This window comes from Montipora capricornis, chromosome 14 (assembly GCF_036669925.1).
Source record: "Montipora capricornis isolate CH-2021 chromosome 14, ASM3666992v2, whole genome shotgun sequence".
Classification (NCBI taxonomy): Eukaryota; Metazoa; Cnidaria; class Anthozoa; order Scleractinia; family Acroporidae; genus Montipora; species Montipora capricornis.
This window is the reverse complement of record NC_090896.1, coordinates 41,586,793-41,601,792: the sequence shown is the minus strand read 5'-3', so window position 1 is coordinate 41,601,792 and position 15,000 is coordinate 41,586,793. Positions and strand designations below refer to the sequence as shown.

Below are 15,000 nucleotides of genomic sequence, written 5' to 3'. Positions count from 1 at the left end.
ATTTAAACAGAAAATTAATGTTTTGACATCACAACCATTATGTGGGAGAAACTGGAGGATCATTGGGGGTGCATTTTAAGCACCCACTTCAGGCGTTTGCAAACATTGCAAGACCTTGAAACAATGACATCAGAGTGCAAGATATCAGGGTTTGACATCAGGAGAGCACAATTAAGGACAAACGCTGGGTTAGAAAAGCACTTTTCATCAACTGATGAATAAAGGATGAAATTTAACAGGTATAGGGGCCTGTACCTGCCTCTTTCTTACCTGAATATTAACTTCGATTTTCAAACAATAGTTACCCACCAAGTGTAATGTCCCATGTGACATACCTGCTCGGTATATCCGAAGTTCTAGAATGAAATTCTGGAAAATGGTTGTGTTGTTGTTTTATTTCCTTTCTCAGTATTTCAAGAATTTGTTTATCAAAAGAAAAGTGGCTGAATAGAATAGTTTGAGGAATGGAGCAAATGAGGATTGGGTTGAGGGCAGAGCTATTCTGTTCATTAGTTTTACAAACAAACGGAATTAAGTACCTTCCGTGTAGGCCAAACACTTTCTTTTTGCTGAAATATGTATTAAAATTGTTTTTTTTTATTTATTTAGAGAGCTAGTGACACTATTGATAAATGTTTCGCTGGAAAGCTGGAAATGGAACATATCAACAGGTTGCTAAATTCAGGTCGGAACAGGTAAACAACAAACTTTTGTTGTAGACTGACAGCTTTTCGCTTGGTCAGCAACTGCATCGCTTTGTGGAGGTTGGGTCCCTGGGATATCCTGGGGCTTCTACCTCCAAAGCTGGCACAACGCCGCAACACAACCATTAGCCCCCATGCCAGAAATTTAAAAAAAGGGACTTGTCACTCTGAACTTTCAGCAGAAAAAAGGAGGGAATTGGCATGAGGAGGATGCCAAAACAAACTTGCTATGAACCACGCTGAGGACAGAACTCCCCATGCTGCCAGAATAAACACCATAAGTACAACGTACAGAACTGCTGCACAAGCACCTACAAACCAACCACTGACCACTTGCAACACGGGCCGTTCTAGTTGTTAACTCCTTTAAATTGCATTTTAATGGATTTAGCATGTACAGGGTAATCTTCACTGAAGGAATGATGACAGCGAAAAACAAGACAAAGGCTGACCAGCCCTACCAATGAAGAGAGGACCCTCAGAGATGGAGATAAGCCATGATTACAGTGATTGGGCAGAGAGAGGCCTGCCCACGCCCGTGATAACAAAACAACTCTCAAGTACTGTTAAAAAAAAAAAAACGTCAGTTTTGGAACTTTTAATGTGAATGCAAAGGCTGGGGGATTTACTTCTTCTTTGACTTGCAAGCCCTGAACAGTTACACTGTACATGAATGGAGGGATCAAAGCTGAAGTTGACAGTGAACCCTCCAGCCTGCAGAAAGTGCAAGAAACCCAAACAACTTGAGGCCCAAAGCACGATCATGATATTGTCTGGGTCTTGCAGTTCCAGTGAACGATGAACACCCCTAATGTCAGCAGTTACTGGTTGATGCTGTGAGTGATTTCTGCCTTGGTGGTGCTTTATCCCACGTAGAAGACATAAGAGTTGTAAGCAGTTGACCAAAAAATCGAGAAAGCCGTTGTCAATGTGTAGAGAGCATACAGCTGACAGGTAGGCTTTTATCGAGGGTGGTGCAAACGATCGACCTGGTAAGAACGGAAAGACATCAAAGTTTACTTATTTGTAGCCAGCATGGAGCCATTCTCACTTGTTTAGTATAATCATCCAGGATGTAATAATCTATGAATTGGTGTTAAGTGGAATTATAGACTCAGTGGGTAAGAGGAACCAATTGAAACCATTTGCCAGTTAGAATTGGCACTTCTGAGTTTAACTAGTAGGCAGAGCCAGAAGCTATGGAGGCACTGGGATGCCTGAGGACTTGGCTGATGGCACCTTTGAAAGTCAAATCAAGAGACAGATCAGCAACTGAGTTGGTTGACCACAACACTGGGAACTCCATGCCCTGCCCTTTGCAAATACTGTGTGGGTTCTTGAGGGTTGTGAAATGGGGCCTATCATGGTTTATTGTCCTTAACCGAGAAGGCTAGAAAGTCAAACCACTTTGCTGATGTCATAATTACCAAGGCAGCACTTTCCCCTCAGTATTTAACCCTTGACCCTTGAGAGTGACACTTGAATGGTTTTACTCTGTCTAACACTATTTTACTTGTCAATGTCCTAGGGCATTCGAGGTGTCAATAGGTTAAGCAGTCAAAAACTCTATGTATGTTCCCTCCCTCAACCCATTGACTCCTGGGAGTGAGACTCAACAGATTTTACTCTGTCTATCACAAGGCGATTTTACTTGTCAAGTGCGAGCGTCCTAGGGCATTTGAGGTTTCAATGGGTTAAGCAGTCAGTCAGTCCCCTCCTTTAAAGACCTGAGTGTTGGTGTAGCCACAGTTTTGATCCCTCGACCTCTTACACAGTAGTCTGATACTCAACCAACTAAGCCAAACAGTTGGCAGTGGCAGTAAAAGCAAAATGATGTCAGGCTGCCAGCATTGACAGGTGATGGAGTACCACCAGCATGTTCAAATCTCTTGAAGTACCAGACCACAATAACACAACACAACACAAAATTCCACCCGTTTCATGAACCACTAATGTGACCACCGAAAAGCTGCCAAAACTACAAGGAAAATTAAAGTTCCTTGTGGGCAATAGACAGTGACACCTGTGATGTACACGTACATGTAGACCGCCTGCTCGCAAACCGTTCCGAGCCTAGAGCAACCCTGATTCAATAGAACCTGCAGCATCCATTCAGACTTGAAAAATCGGAACCCGGAGCTCACTTAGGACACAAGAGAAAACTATGGCCATTCCACGAGTGAAAAACTTCACGCCTCCATGTGAGATCCAGGTGGTGGTCCTGCTGTCACAAAATGGAGAGCAAATTGATCATATGACACAGAAAAGTCGGTCTTTAAATGCATGCTGCAAGTTGCCACACAAAGACTCGAACTTCTTACAAGAGCAATACCATTTGGATGACCAAGAGTCCAGTAATGCCTTATGCGCTCAAACTTTTCGTGAGAAAGGTGCTCCTCTGACAGGAGAGAATCAAGCTCTATACCCAAAACAGTCAGGCAGGTAGAAGGGCCCTCCAATTTATCTGCAGAGCGCAGAATGCCTCAATCCTTGAACATCCAGATACACTTATTTAAATTTCACTGGCAAATTTAGAAGAACTAAGAGGACCCAGTGTATGAATTTATTCAACTAGTGAAAAAGGAAACCCAGTTCATAGGTCTCCCTTAAGGATCCACTCAACTACATTAGCAACAAATGATGAAAGACGGGCTGAAAGTAAACCAAAAGGAAACACCATATCAACAAAGTATTTGCCTCTCCACTGCTGCCCGAGAGGTAACAATCATCGCAATGTACAGGAACAACGTGGAAGTCACTCTCCACGTCAAACTTTGTAAGTAACCCATGTCTGTTGAACGACATGATACCATCAGTGATGCCATCAACTGTCATACATTTACCGATATAATTATTGCACGGAGAAGGGATCTTCTGAATTCCACCAGTCACACTGAGTCCTTCTGGCCCCAGTTGTTCAAAGGCTGGTTAACTTTATCCAGTGGCCATGTATAAGTCATGTGCACTATCCAGAGAATACCGTAAACACCTACAGATAAGCCGCACCTTTTTCACAAAAATTGTTGCTAGAAATCAGGAGATAGGATGCAGCTCTTTACAACCACTAATTTCATTGGATCCCTTTAGGACGCAGCTCTATTGTGTTTAGAGTTAAGGTCCATTGTTTCTTTTGTATTGTTATTTGTGTCCATTGTTTTCTAAAGCAATCCCAAGAGCCATTGTAATAGCTGCGTACTGACCCAAAATCAGGGATGCGGCTTCCGATGTCCAGTTTTCCACTTTCGTGTCTGATCTAAAGCTTGGTTACTAAGCTGCAAATGTTCTGCTCGCCTTCTTGTTGTAATGGAAAGACTGTGTTGAAGGAAGAAATTCCTGTCAACAAATACCAGAAAAAAGACCAATCATGTGTCAAAGTTGGCAGAAACAATGTTCATTATATTTAAGTGCTAAAATTGTGACTTTGAAGTATGTTCCGTTTCAATGCTAATAAAAAAGACTCGACTTGGATTTCTTTTTATTTCTTTCAAAAAACTTTTTTTTCGAAATTTTGAGTTGCTAAATTCAAGGTGTGGCTTATCTGCAGGTGTTTATGGTAAAATGTATGCCACATTAAACATTGGCTAAGGTTTTCATATTTATTTACGGTCAAGTCAGCAAATTCTGAAATCTTTGCACACATTGAAACTGTCAGGTAATGACTTGTCCTCTGGGTAAAGTTATCTGGCATTCAAACAACTGAGGCCAGAACTAGAGAAATCCAGAATCAAGCACTTTATCCCTTGCTGATGCTGCTCTGGGATGACCCCAAAACAGGTGATGTGAAGACTGGGTAACAGGGATGCAGAGAATAGGCTGGAGACCCGTTCTTTGGCGAGTTCATTCTGTAGGTAAGCATCAGTTGGCAATAGATGGAGACTAGCTGAGGGCATATTCTGCTATCCCCACACTGATCTCAAGGAGACTGAATTTGAGTTTAAAGTTGACACAGAACCCGTTGTAAATCCCGGCTAACATGTACACCACAAAACGCTGATCAGGATGTGTACACACTTATCTGTTAAGTCTGTCCATGCTAACTGGCAAATTGTTGCAAGGAGGGGTCAGCAGTAACTGCTGGAAAAAGGATCCAATTTTGGTATGCACAGATCACTCAACGATAGTGGAACGAGAGGCAGAGCTCTCTGCTGCCGAGAGGAAAAATCTGGAGCATTGAACACAACATCTACAGAAAATCAACAGAATGTTTTGTACAGTATTTACACAAGAGACAACTGCCAGAGTCGTGGCAACCAAGGATTCAATGCCAGTGCGTTTGTTGCCAGACAGAGTGAGGGACCGGAGTCTCTAAACCTCCATAATGACTCAAAAGAGGCAACTAACTTGAGGGTGATCACAGCACTCACAGAGATCACAGTATCTGCAGCTACCAAAAAGCTTGCAAAATGAACCCTCATTCCAAGAATGGCAGTGTTGAAATGACTCCGACACACACTTAGGTGGAACAAATTGGGATGAGGAAGGTAGGGTAGAAGTTTGTAAAAAGTGATGACCGACTTACAACAGGGCTTTAGGTCTTTAGGTGTGAAAATTCCCTTTCTTGACTGGTCAGCTAGGCTGGAAGCCGTAGCATCCTTCCTCAACGAACGCAATATTGTAGTTCAGCCAGGCAGGTCCAGGGAATTGATGAATTGTCTGCAAGATAAATAATTTGTTTTGGGTTAGGTCCCATAGATGGTAAACACCTGAATCCCTTTCAGGATGTCAGTTATCTCCAGTACATGCTTCCTTGATGGGCCAACAACCAATTTATCATCAAAAGATGTATGGGGCTTGGTGTCCTGTGCTTGTAAGTTCAAAGGTTGGCGAGCTCCACCAAAACGCCACCTGTTGTTTTTGAGACCAGCTTACTTTGTACTGCTGCATAGCTGGGACAGACTACAAAAGCCTCTCCAACTTATACCATGCAGTAGGCAAAGTGCAAGGTAATGGCCGCATGGTAGAGAAGAACGAGAATGTTGTGGAAATTCTACTGGTTGAGTGAAGGCCAGGCGGGAGAAGTGAACAATAATGGCACAGAGATTGCCATGATAAGTGGTCAAGCATCTATCATAACCTCAGGGTTTCCCATAATTGCCAACGAGTCACCCTCGCGAGGACGCGAGGGTGACGAGGTGGGCAGCATTATAGAGCCAACACGCAAGTTAATTTTGGTACAGCCAGAAGAAATCTTGAATACAAAAGTAAGCATAAGGTAATGTAAGAGTGACATCATCGGTGATTGTTTTTGAGGTAGCCAATGGCATCGCGGTATTTTTTTCATCTAAATCAATCACATCAGGAGGATCATGATCGGTGACCACATTGACCTCATGGTCATTTTCTGGTGTATTCCCGCATTCTCGTGTTGGCCATTGTGCGAAACAAAGCAGGCAGGAAAAGGTGAGTGGAAATCTTGATTTTATTCACTTGTGAGCGTTGTCTTCTTGCATGTACTTTAATTAAGTCTTTTTGGGAGCCAGAGTGTCACAAAGCTAGCAAATAGCAGACTGAAAAATTGCCCAGGGAGGCAGTTATCGAGATCAGCTCAAAAACGGCTAGCTTGCCAAAAGTGCCAATTGCCTTGACCAGATCGGCCAGCGTGCCATTTGAGAGACAAAAAACAAAACCACTTCAATATACAGTCAACTCTCTCTTGATGGACACCTGGTGGTGGTCCCGGCCGTTTCTTAGTCATTTTACTATAACCAAACTCTCTATAAGACGGACACCTCCTTAAGAGGGACAACGGACACTTTGAAATCATTAAAGGACACTTGTGAGTTGCTGAATGTGACCGCAAATTACCATTTAGGGAAGACAAATTCATGTACGTGACTCTTTTTAACACCAGACGTTTAATTGACAGCTCTTATCCTGTCGCCGGAATACATACAGTACAATTTAAAATTAAATCAGTCATTGTCCCATTCAAAAAATAACTTGGAGGTGACAACCGAATTGTATTGTAATCTAAAACAGGTAGGTTTCGTTCAAGTAAATAACTTAAAACAAACTTTAAACAGACTTGTATTCACTGTGCACAGGTTCAGCATTATTATCTCAAAATTCCTGGGGCCACGTTACGTCTACTCTCTATAAGCCGGACACCTCTCTAAGACGGACAGCTGAGGCCGGTCCTGATGGTGTCCGTCTTAGAGAGAGTTGACTGTGTTCCCTATAAACTCAATCAGAGGGCACATAAAGCCTCTTTTTTATCGAGCTAGTGTGCTCAAAAATCTCGGCATCAGTCAATTGTCTTGACAAAGTCGGCCAGCGTGCCATAAAAATAATTAAGGAAACAAAAAAACAAAACCACTTGAATATATTCACTATAAACTCAATCAGAGAGGGTAGAAAAACTCTTTTTAATCAAGCTAGTGTGCTCAAAATTACAAATTTTGATCGCCCAACGAGTTACGAGTGACATGGCGTGGCACTGTTAGTTCGTCCGGTTGTTTGTGCTTATCCATTAGCGTGACCAAAAGTGAAAAACAGTCTAAGCGCAGTTTGCCAGGAAGCCACTATCAGTCAAGCTTCAGGGAGCTTAGCAAAGCAGTTTGGATAGTCTTTTTATTCCAGAATTTGAGGGAGTTTAGCTCCGTTTGAAATCCAATCAGTTTCAGCTTTGTCTCACGTAATGCAAGGGTCACACATATTTCGCCTCTCATCTACCTTATAAGTTGCGTTCTTATAGCCATTCTAAACAACAAACAATAGCATGTGACTTTTGCAATGCTTTTTTAAACAATGATTCAGTTTTGAAATGTTTTGTAGTCTGGTTGCTTCTCAATTTTCATTTGCCACGCAACTGTGACAGTTTTTACTCGTTGGCATTCTAGCGGCAGGTATTCAGCAGCATTGACTGATAATGAACTGGAAACAATAGATGTTGCCATGTTTGAAGCATGTGCCTCATGATCGTCCCTGGAAAGAAACGGAGAGCGGTTTATCGAATCCAACATTCCTGTTCACTTGAAATGCCACCAGGATTTGCAGGAGTGATTGGCTCATCTTCGCCGGCAAAAAAATGCTGAGAAAGTGTCTCACTTGAGATAGTAAACACAAGCTGAGAAACGAGATGGTTGTCGCTACTAAAGAAGAGATTGCTTCGCCTGACAATAAAGCCATTTCTTCCAAAGCCAAAGACAGTTCAATGCTGTTGTGAGTACCTGAGGTATGCTAGAAGTTGAAAGAAGCCTAAAATCGAAAGGGGCGCCAAGGAGACGAAACAAAAATCGAAAAGCAGAGCTAGAGGACACCAAAACAAACTTTGTTATGAGTGTTAACCACCCTGGTGGACAGAACTCACTCTGTCTGAACAAATGGCAGGAGTATGATGTACATGTACGGAACTACTGTGTATTTGCCAACAAACCAACCACTGACCACTAGGAACACGGGTACTCGTGTTACTATAATCCATTTAAATACAATTTATAGAGTTAACAACTAACTATTTAGTACTGTGCTGGGTTCTCTATGCTAAGTGGAAATGTTAAACATCACTTGAGTGAATGTTACTTTTTTGTGGTTGTTCCAATGTGAATCACTTCTCATAGTTTGCTAAAGAGTGGGGTCATGTGTTCTGTTTGTCAATTAAAGCTCCGATTTAAAAGTGAACTACGTCCTGTAGGCTTCAAAGTAAACCAGGTATAGGTAATTTAATGTACATTATGTAACAATATTGACTGCAGGCCACCAAAAATTTGTTCTCCATTACTCTGTACAATTCAGGCCAGCCGTTACGGAAGTGAAGTGGTACTTGAGGCTCTTATATTGTATCTACCAGCCAAGGCCAGGTTTGCCTTATCTTGTCCATTTTTCTTCTTGTTGCAAAACTTCATTTCACCTTTGATAATTATTACACTTAATTAGCGACGGAGCATTGTGTAAAGCTAGCCAAAGGTATTGCGTAGCACTTATTATTTACAAGTAAAAAGAAAAGGATAGGATCTTAAGTGTCTCGTCATTCTATCGCTGGAGCACTAATTGGAGACATGTAAACTGACTAACAATTAATGCAAATCAAGTCAAATGTTGTTTTTTTGAGTACCCGGAGAAAACCTCATGGTGCAGAGTAGAGAACCAACAAACTCAACCCACATATGGCGCCGAGTCTGGGAGTCAAACCCGGGCCACATTGGTTGGGGGCGAGTGCTCTCACTACTGCACCATCCCTGCACCCATACTTTTTCCTTTCATCTTCAAACTGCTTGATTGCAATTTCAGCAGCTGCATCACATCTGGCATTGTGGTATATGTAGTGTACACCAAATGCCACAAAATTGGTTTTCTTACGTTCTTGGGTAGATAGGGTATTCCTCCTCTATGGAGACAAAACCTGTGCCATATGGAGAAAGATCCTGAAAAACAATTAGATGGTATGACACAGGCTTGTCATGACTTCTTAGGACTAGACAGGGAACAAATTCAGAAATAATAATTTCTGTAATGATAATTATTATTAAAATTAAGGGAATCGTTTAACCTAGTGGAAAGCATGGGGCATGGATGCTTGCACCTGCACACATTATTCTGCTATGGTCAATAATATATAGATTTAGCCTAATAGAAGCCTCACCACGGTGTGCTAATTAAAAACCTATATACTAGACTTGTGATGAAAGTACCTGTAGTAATACTTTAACAAATCCATAATTAATATTGCCTTGTGCAAAGGGCAATCCCATGGTATTGGTGATGAACAAAGATGTGGTTGTTATGGGAGAAGTGACATTAGCTGGACATGCATAATTACTTGATTGATGTTACGTAAGCTATGCATTTAAAATCGCTAGAAAGACCTCTATATGGAAGCATTTATCGTAACCCAAAAAGTGCTTTTGATAAAATTGTATCCTAATAACTGCCACTGTATGTCTTCTTGTAGTTAAGGTTTACACCTGTTATAACTTCTTTTGCTTTTTTGTTCACATCTTAGATTTCAAATTCTCAACTCACTTCATCTCAACTTTGGTTGTTGCTGGAATGGCTCTTTTTCAGGTAGGGCAATGTGTAACCTGTGATCAGGCATTGTTTTCTTTAGGGAGGGTGCAGAAAGTACGCTTGATACCAGAGAAAAAAGCCAGAAGATGGCTTTTGAACGTGTAACCCGTTAAGTAAATTTATCATGCCCTCCTTCCCCGAGACAAAACGTGGGGAGGGCGGGTCTGATTGCAGGCTAGGCGACCTGCCATGTGATCATGCTAATTCCATGCAGTACCTTGCTCATAGAGTGTTGATGCCTGATGCCCAATCCTTTGCTACATGTACCGCCTAATATCCATGCCAGTAACTTTACCAGTATGGGTGCACAAGCATGAGCTCTTAGTGCGGCTGTATACAATGTGCCATTGTTTGGTCAGGGCACATGCTCATGGTCATACCCAAGCCTGTGAGGGTGCTTGTTTCCTGCTGCTGCATGTCCTAATGCCGGTACACCCATACCTATGCAGACTGTACCTGTGCCTAGGTTTGCACTGTGACCTTGTTTGCCATTGTCATCACGACCATATCAATGCTTGCAAGTAGTACTGTCAGCTCACAAAACGCCTTTTGCCTTGTTTGGGTGCAGGCCTCTGATTGGAGGAGGACAGAAAACAAGATAGCACCACTAAAGTCAAAGTCTAAGGATGTCTTTATTATCATAATAAGATGTAGCGGCTTCTGATTGGAGGAGAGGGAATTTAAGATGGCAGTCAGTTAGATTTAGGGTGCATGGGACAGGTCATCTTGCGGTTGCATGATGGCATCATCAAATTCAAGATGGCAGATGGAAAGACAAATTGGAAATAGAATAGAAGAAAACGTTAATGGAAAAACCAGTTTTTTACAAAGGGAAGTGTTTAAGGCGGCTTTGTGCCAAACTTGTCCTCGCCGTGGAAATTCCAGAGATAGTTACCATGAGGAAGGGGGGCTGCAAGGGTGGATTGTTGGGTTTGCTGAGGGTGGCTCGTTGGGTTTGCTAAGCATAGATGTAGAGGACCTAGACTGTGTTAATTAGAGCATGCATTTAACGACATGGTACAAGGTCTGGTAGAGAAGGACCCGGGAGTGAGAGGTAGTGAAGGCAGCAACAAAGATGTTGAGGTTGTAGTGGACTTCGACATGATCCTCCGTCAATGCACTGATGTAATGCATGTGTATTGACCACTGTCCAAATAGGTCAGGAATGATTGTGGATCAGTGAACTCCCAGACTTTGGTCTGTTTGAGATGCTGGCCAAATTTGCCCCACATAGAATTGAACATCATCTTGGCCAGTGCATGTTGTCTGGGACTGTTGGCGATCTTGGACGCATACAATTGGATGCCTTCGTGAGCATAACAGGATCGGACGTGTGCGTGCCATTGTTCCTTGGTACCCTCAGGCCAACCGCTGGCCTCTTCCTTGAGCTGGAGCCAAGTGTCGACGTATGGCTGAAAGAGCCCCACACCCTGTGTTACTAACTTTCCTCGTACACATGCGGGATGGTACACCAGGTGCCCACCAAAGCATGTGCATTTATGTGGTGACAGGCTGATGTCTTGTCCAGCAAGGAGCGGTCGATGTTCTCATCCACAAATCTACAGCACAATGGAAAGGTCAATTTATAATGACTGTGTTAAAGCAGGAAGGGATGGTAGAGGCCTTGAAGACTAGAGGGAGAGTGGTGCACTTAGCCAAACCAATGTACAACAAGAGGTCGATGGTGCCTGGTTCGTAATCGAACTTCCGATGTCCGATTGGCTACTTGCCATATTTGTTGACTCATGGATAGAGACTGGTATAATCGTTGTACCAAATCTCTTGCGGCCTTGAAGTTGGCTTGGTGGTAGAGTTGAACGGCATCAGTCCAACTGCCGTAAAATCAAAGGTTCCTGGAGATTGAGGTCCGCAACCTCCTCATTTGAGCCTTTGAGCATTTGAGGGCTTGTCTCTCTCATTCCCACATCTCGGTGACCCAGCACCCCAAGCTGTGCAACAGGATCTTTTTTGGTCGACAAGAGCCTGCACATCATCCATGGTCTGGTCCAGCAGATGCAGATGGGTCCCATGAGGATGTTGCGTGGGCTTTGCATGTGACAGGTCCGGCAGTCATGCCAGAAACAGTCATGGAACTCGTAGCCATCTTGGGGTCAGGATTGTATTTGTCGCCTGTGTATTGGGACTCCGAGATGCCATGTTCCCGATGTTTCGGGCATTCTGGATCTGGTGACACCACAGTTGGTGGTAGGCTTAGGCCCAGTCATCGTGTTGTTTGATTTGGTCCTCAGACAGGGGTGACTAAGCCTGGTAACGCAAATGATGCTCGCACCAGGTCAACCATTCCATGGAGACCTTCGGATGATTCACATGGCCCTGCCACCTTAAGAGGGTTAGGGTTAACAAGGGAAACTTTTGTCTGAGTGGCTGTTAAAAATTGTAGCATCCAGTTTCCAAACTGTGCGCTGTGATGTAAACAAAGATGGTGTTTGAAGCAATAATTTCAACTTGTGCTTCTTCCATCCTTTGTTTTATACCTTAAAGGCAGTCTCTTAAACCTCAAACAGCGAGATTTTTGTTCTTCACACTTTTTGTAAGCAATCTGTTTAGTTTGCTCGGGGGTTCACAGCTTTTATTTCTTCATGTAAGTGAATGTATGGCAACAAATGCACTAATTCTGGTATCCTTATACATACATACATTCCCTCCGGAAAGTAGAAGGACTTGTCGGAGAGAGGACCCACATAGTCTTGGTGGTGGTACCCTGGTTTTCTTGAGCCGCAAAGCAGCAAAGACCAGTCGGGAAGTGGCAAATAGAGAAAAACCTCTGGTTACCATGGAGTTGAATCTCATTTTCATGCAGACGGTAGCTGTCAAATGCATCAAATTGATAATTACAAAAGGGACCAATGACAACTTAGCAATCATGCGTCCCCTCGGTGTAATACCAATCAAACAAACCAATCATATTCATATGCATGTTTGTAAAAATATCACCCAATCCGAGCGTCAGGGTCAGATCCTGACCCTGGCATCTGCATGAATTTAATGTTCCAGAGGTTTTTCTCTTCTGGCCGGTTCTTGTGGTTCTCTCGCGGCTCAAGAAAACCTCTGAGACCAGGGTATGGTGGCCGTGTGAAAAGCACTGTGTTGAATAGAAAAGCCCTTAAGGGCTTCTTGAAGAAGGACAAGGAGTTGATGAACCAGCTAGTCGCGTCCTCATTGTCATCAACAGCTTGCCTCCTTTCCTTACCTAGATAAAAGGAAAGAGATGAGACCCTTACCCTTGACATAAGGGTTTTGTGCCTTACATACCTGTGCGAGTTGTCATTTTTGTTGGTGCAACTGAGCAATCACAGGGTAGCTGTCGTACCCCTGTAAGTTGTGGGCCTACACCGTCAAGGGTCGAGTCTCCATCAAAGACTCCAGTCATTCCAGGAACCGCGGGATGTAGGTCTCGCCAGGAAACTGCACGGGATGGTCGTTGTTGGTCGTTTTACCCACCACCAGGTTAGAGATGTGCTGTCCACCCCCCCTGCATGCTTTCAACGTTAAAAAAAAAAACCATGTGGAGGAGTTGTTTCACCATCAGAGTCGGTGTCGTCCAAGACTAGGGGCTCCTTGTTGGATGTTGGGTCTGTAATCCGGTGACTGCTCCATCCTGTCTTGCCTTCCCTTATGCCGCAGATGTGTGGATGAGAACATTGACTGCCCCTTGCTGAACAAGATGTCAGACTGTCACCACACAGATGCTCAATGCACTTTGGTGGGCACCTGGTGCACCATCCTACACATCCACAAGGTGGTGCAGTGGTAGCACATTGGGCTCACAACCCAGAGGTCCGTGGATTAAAACCTCACTTTGTATGAGTCATTTTTCTTTTCTAGCTCTACATATCTGGTATTTCGAGCAACAGCATGTGGATCTGAAAAAAAAACTGAACTGAAAAACTTTATTTAAACATGTGACATTGATGAGCCTAAAAAAGGACTCGTTACAAGAATGTATGCGTCGTACGTCGACACTTGGCTCAGACTCAGTGAAGAGGCCAGGACACATCCAAGGTCGCCAAGAATCCCAGACAACACACACTCCATGTGAGGCAAATTTGGCCAGCATCTTAACAAGACCCAAGTCTGAGAGTTCACTGATCCACAACCGTTCCTGACCTTCTTGGACAGTGATCAACTTGATGTGCATTACATCAGTGGGTTGAAGGAGGATTGTGTCAAAGTTCATTACAAACTACACACCAACAACGTCCTTCCTTCTGTCAACCTCAACATCTTTGTCGCTCTCTTCACCTCCCGTTATGCCCAGCTCCGTCTTTACCAGGTCTTGGTCCAACTCGACAAATGCGTGCAAGAGTACTACTCTTGCATGTTTCTCTATCCATATACCTCTGCTCATGTTGATAGTCCAGTGGAAAAATTGTTACAGTATCAATGACTCCTTGGCCAGAAAATGTAAGTGACCAAAATACGATTATTAAGTGAACATGCACGATTATTATGGAAAGAAGACACTTGCAGGTTAGTGCTTACTGACAAATGGTGGATTTTTTTGTTTGTTAGGTCACGGTTATCCTTTTGATTTCTACTGATCGGCTAAGGAGATTATATAGGCAAGTGTGCAGTGGCTCTCAAACCCGAACGCTTTTTTGTGAAATACAGTTTCTCTTAATGGGTATGTCATATACCAGTTACCTTTTACAAGTCATTAAAACACCACCATAATGCCAATTTACTTTAGGTTAGGTGCAATAATGGTAGCAAGAGAGGAGGCAGCACTCTCCTCAGCAATGAGGGGGTCATCATGGCAACCGAGCCACAGTGTACCTCACAAACACCTGTCAACACATCAATGAGAAAAACCAGTGTGTGGAACGTATAATTTACCCTAAAAATGAATGTGTATGGGAGGCAGGGAAGGAAATGTAAGCAAGCCAAAGAATAGTTATGGAAATGCCCCTGCAAGTCTCCTTGGAGTCCCCACAAATGTCACAGCAAAAACTGCTGGGCTGGGTTGTTGTAAACTCTGCCTAAATTATTTATCCTAATTAACCACTCTCCACCCCCAAGTCTTGTCCATCTGTAATGGAAATGAATACCATTGGCCTTTCTGAAAAATACATTAACGTGCAACAAGCACAAAAGCCAATTTCTGCATTATAAAATTTAGCATCAAAGGTATGCTGGCAAATGTTGCTTCAAAAAATGATGAAAATGCCATTTCTTCTTGGACAATTTGCCACTGACTTTTTACAATATTTTATACTTAGTCCTAATGTCTTAATCCTGATTCGAGCTGTTGTTTGCAGCTTTGCCCTGG

The 15,000-nt window shown here is 43.1% G+C and overlaps 1 protein-coding gene across 4 annotated transcripts in view; it reads left to right on the top strand.

Moving 5' to 3' along the window:
• LOC138033798 (stimulated by retinoic acid gene 6 protein-like) overlaps positions 1–15,000 on the top strand; it is a 69,295-nt gene that overhangs the window by 23,790 nt on the left and 30,505 nt on the right. For all 4 annotated transcript variants that reach the window (XM_068881627.1, XM_068881629.1, XM_068881630.1 and 1 more), the window contains exons 8-11: positions 610–695; positions 8,439–8,503; positions 9,646–9,707; positions 14,244–14,355. In XM_068881627.1, the coding sequence (XP_068737728.1) occupies positions 610–695; positions 8,439–8,503; positions 9,646–9,707; positions 14,244–14,355 (325 nt within the window). The remainder of the gene's footprint in view (positions 1–609; positions 696–8,438; positions 8,504–9,645; positions 9,708–14,243; positions 14,356–15,000) is intronic.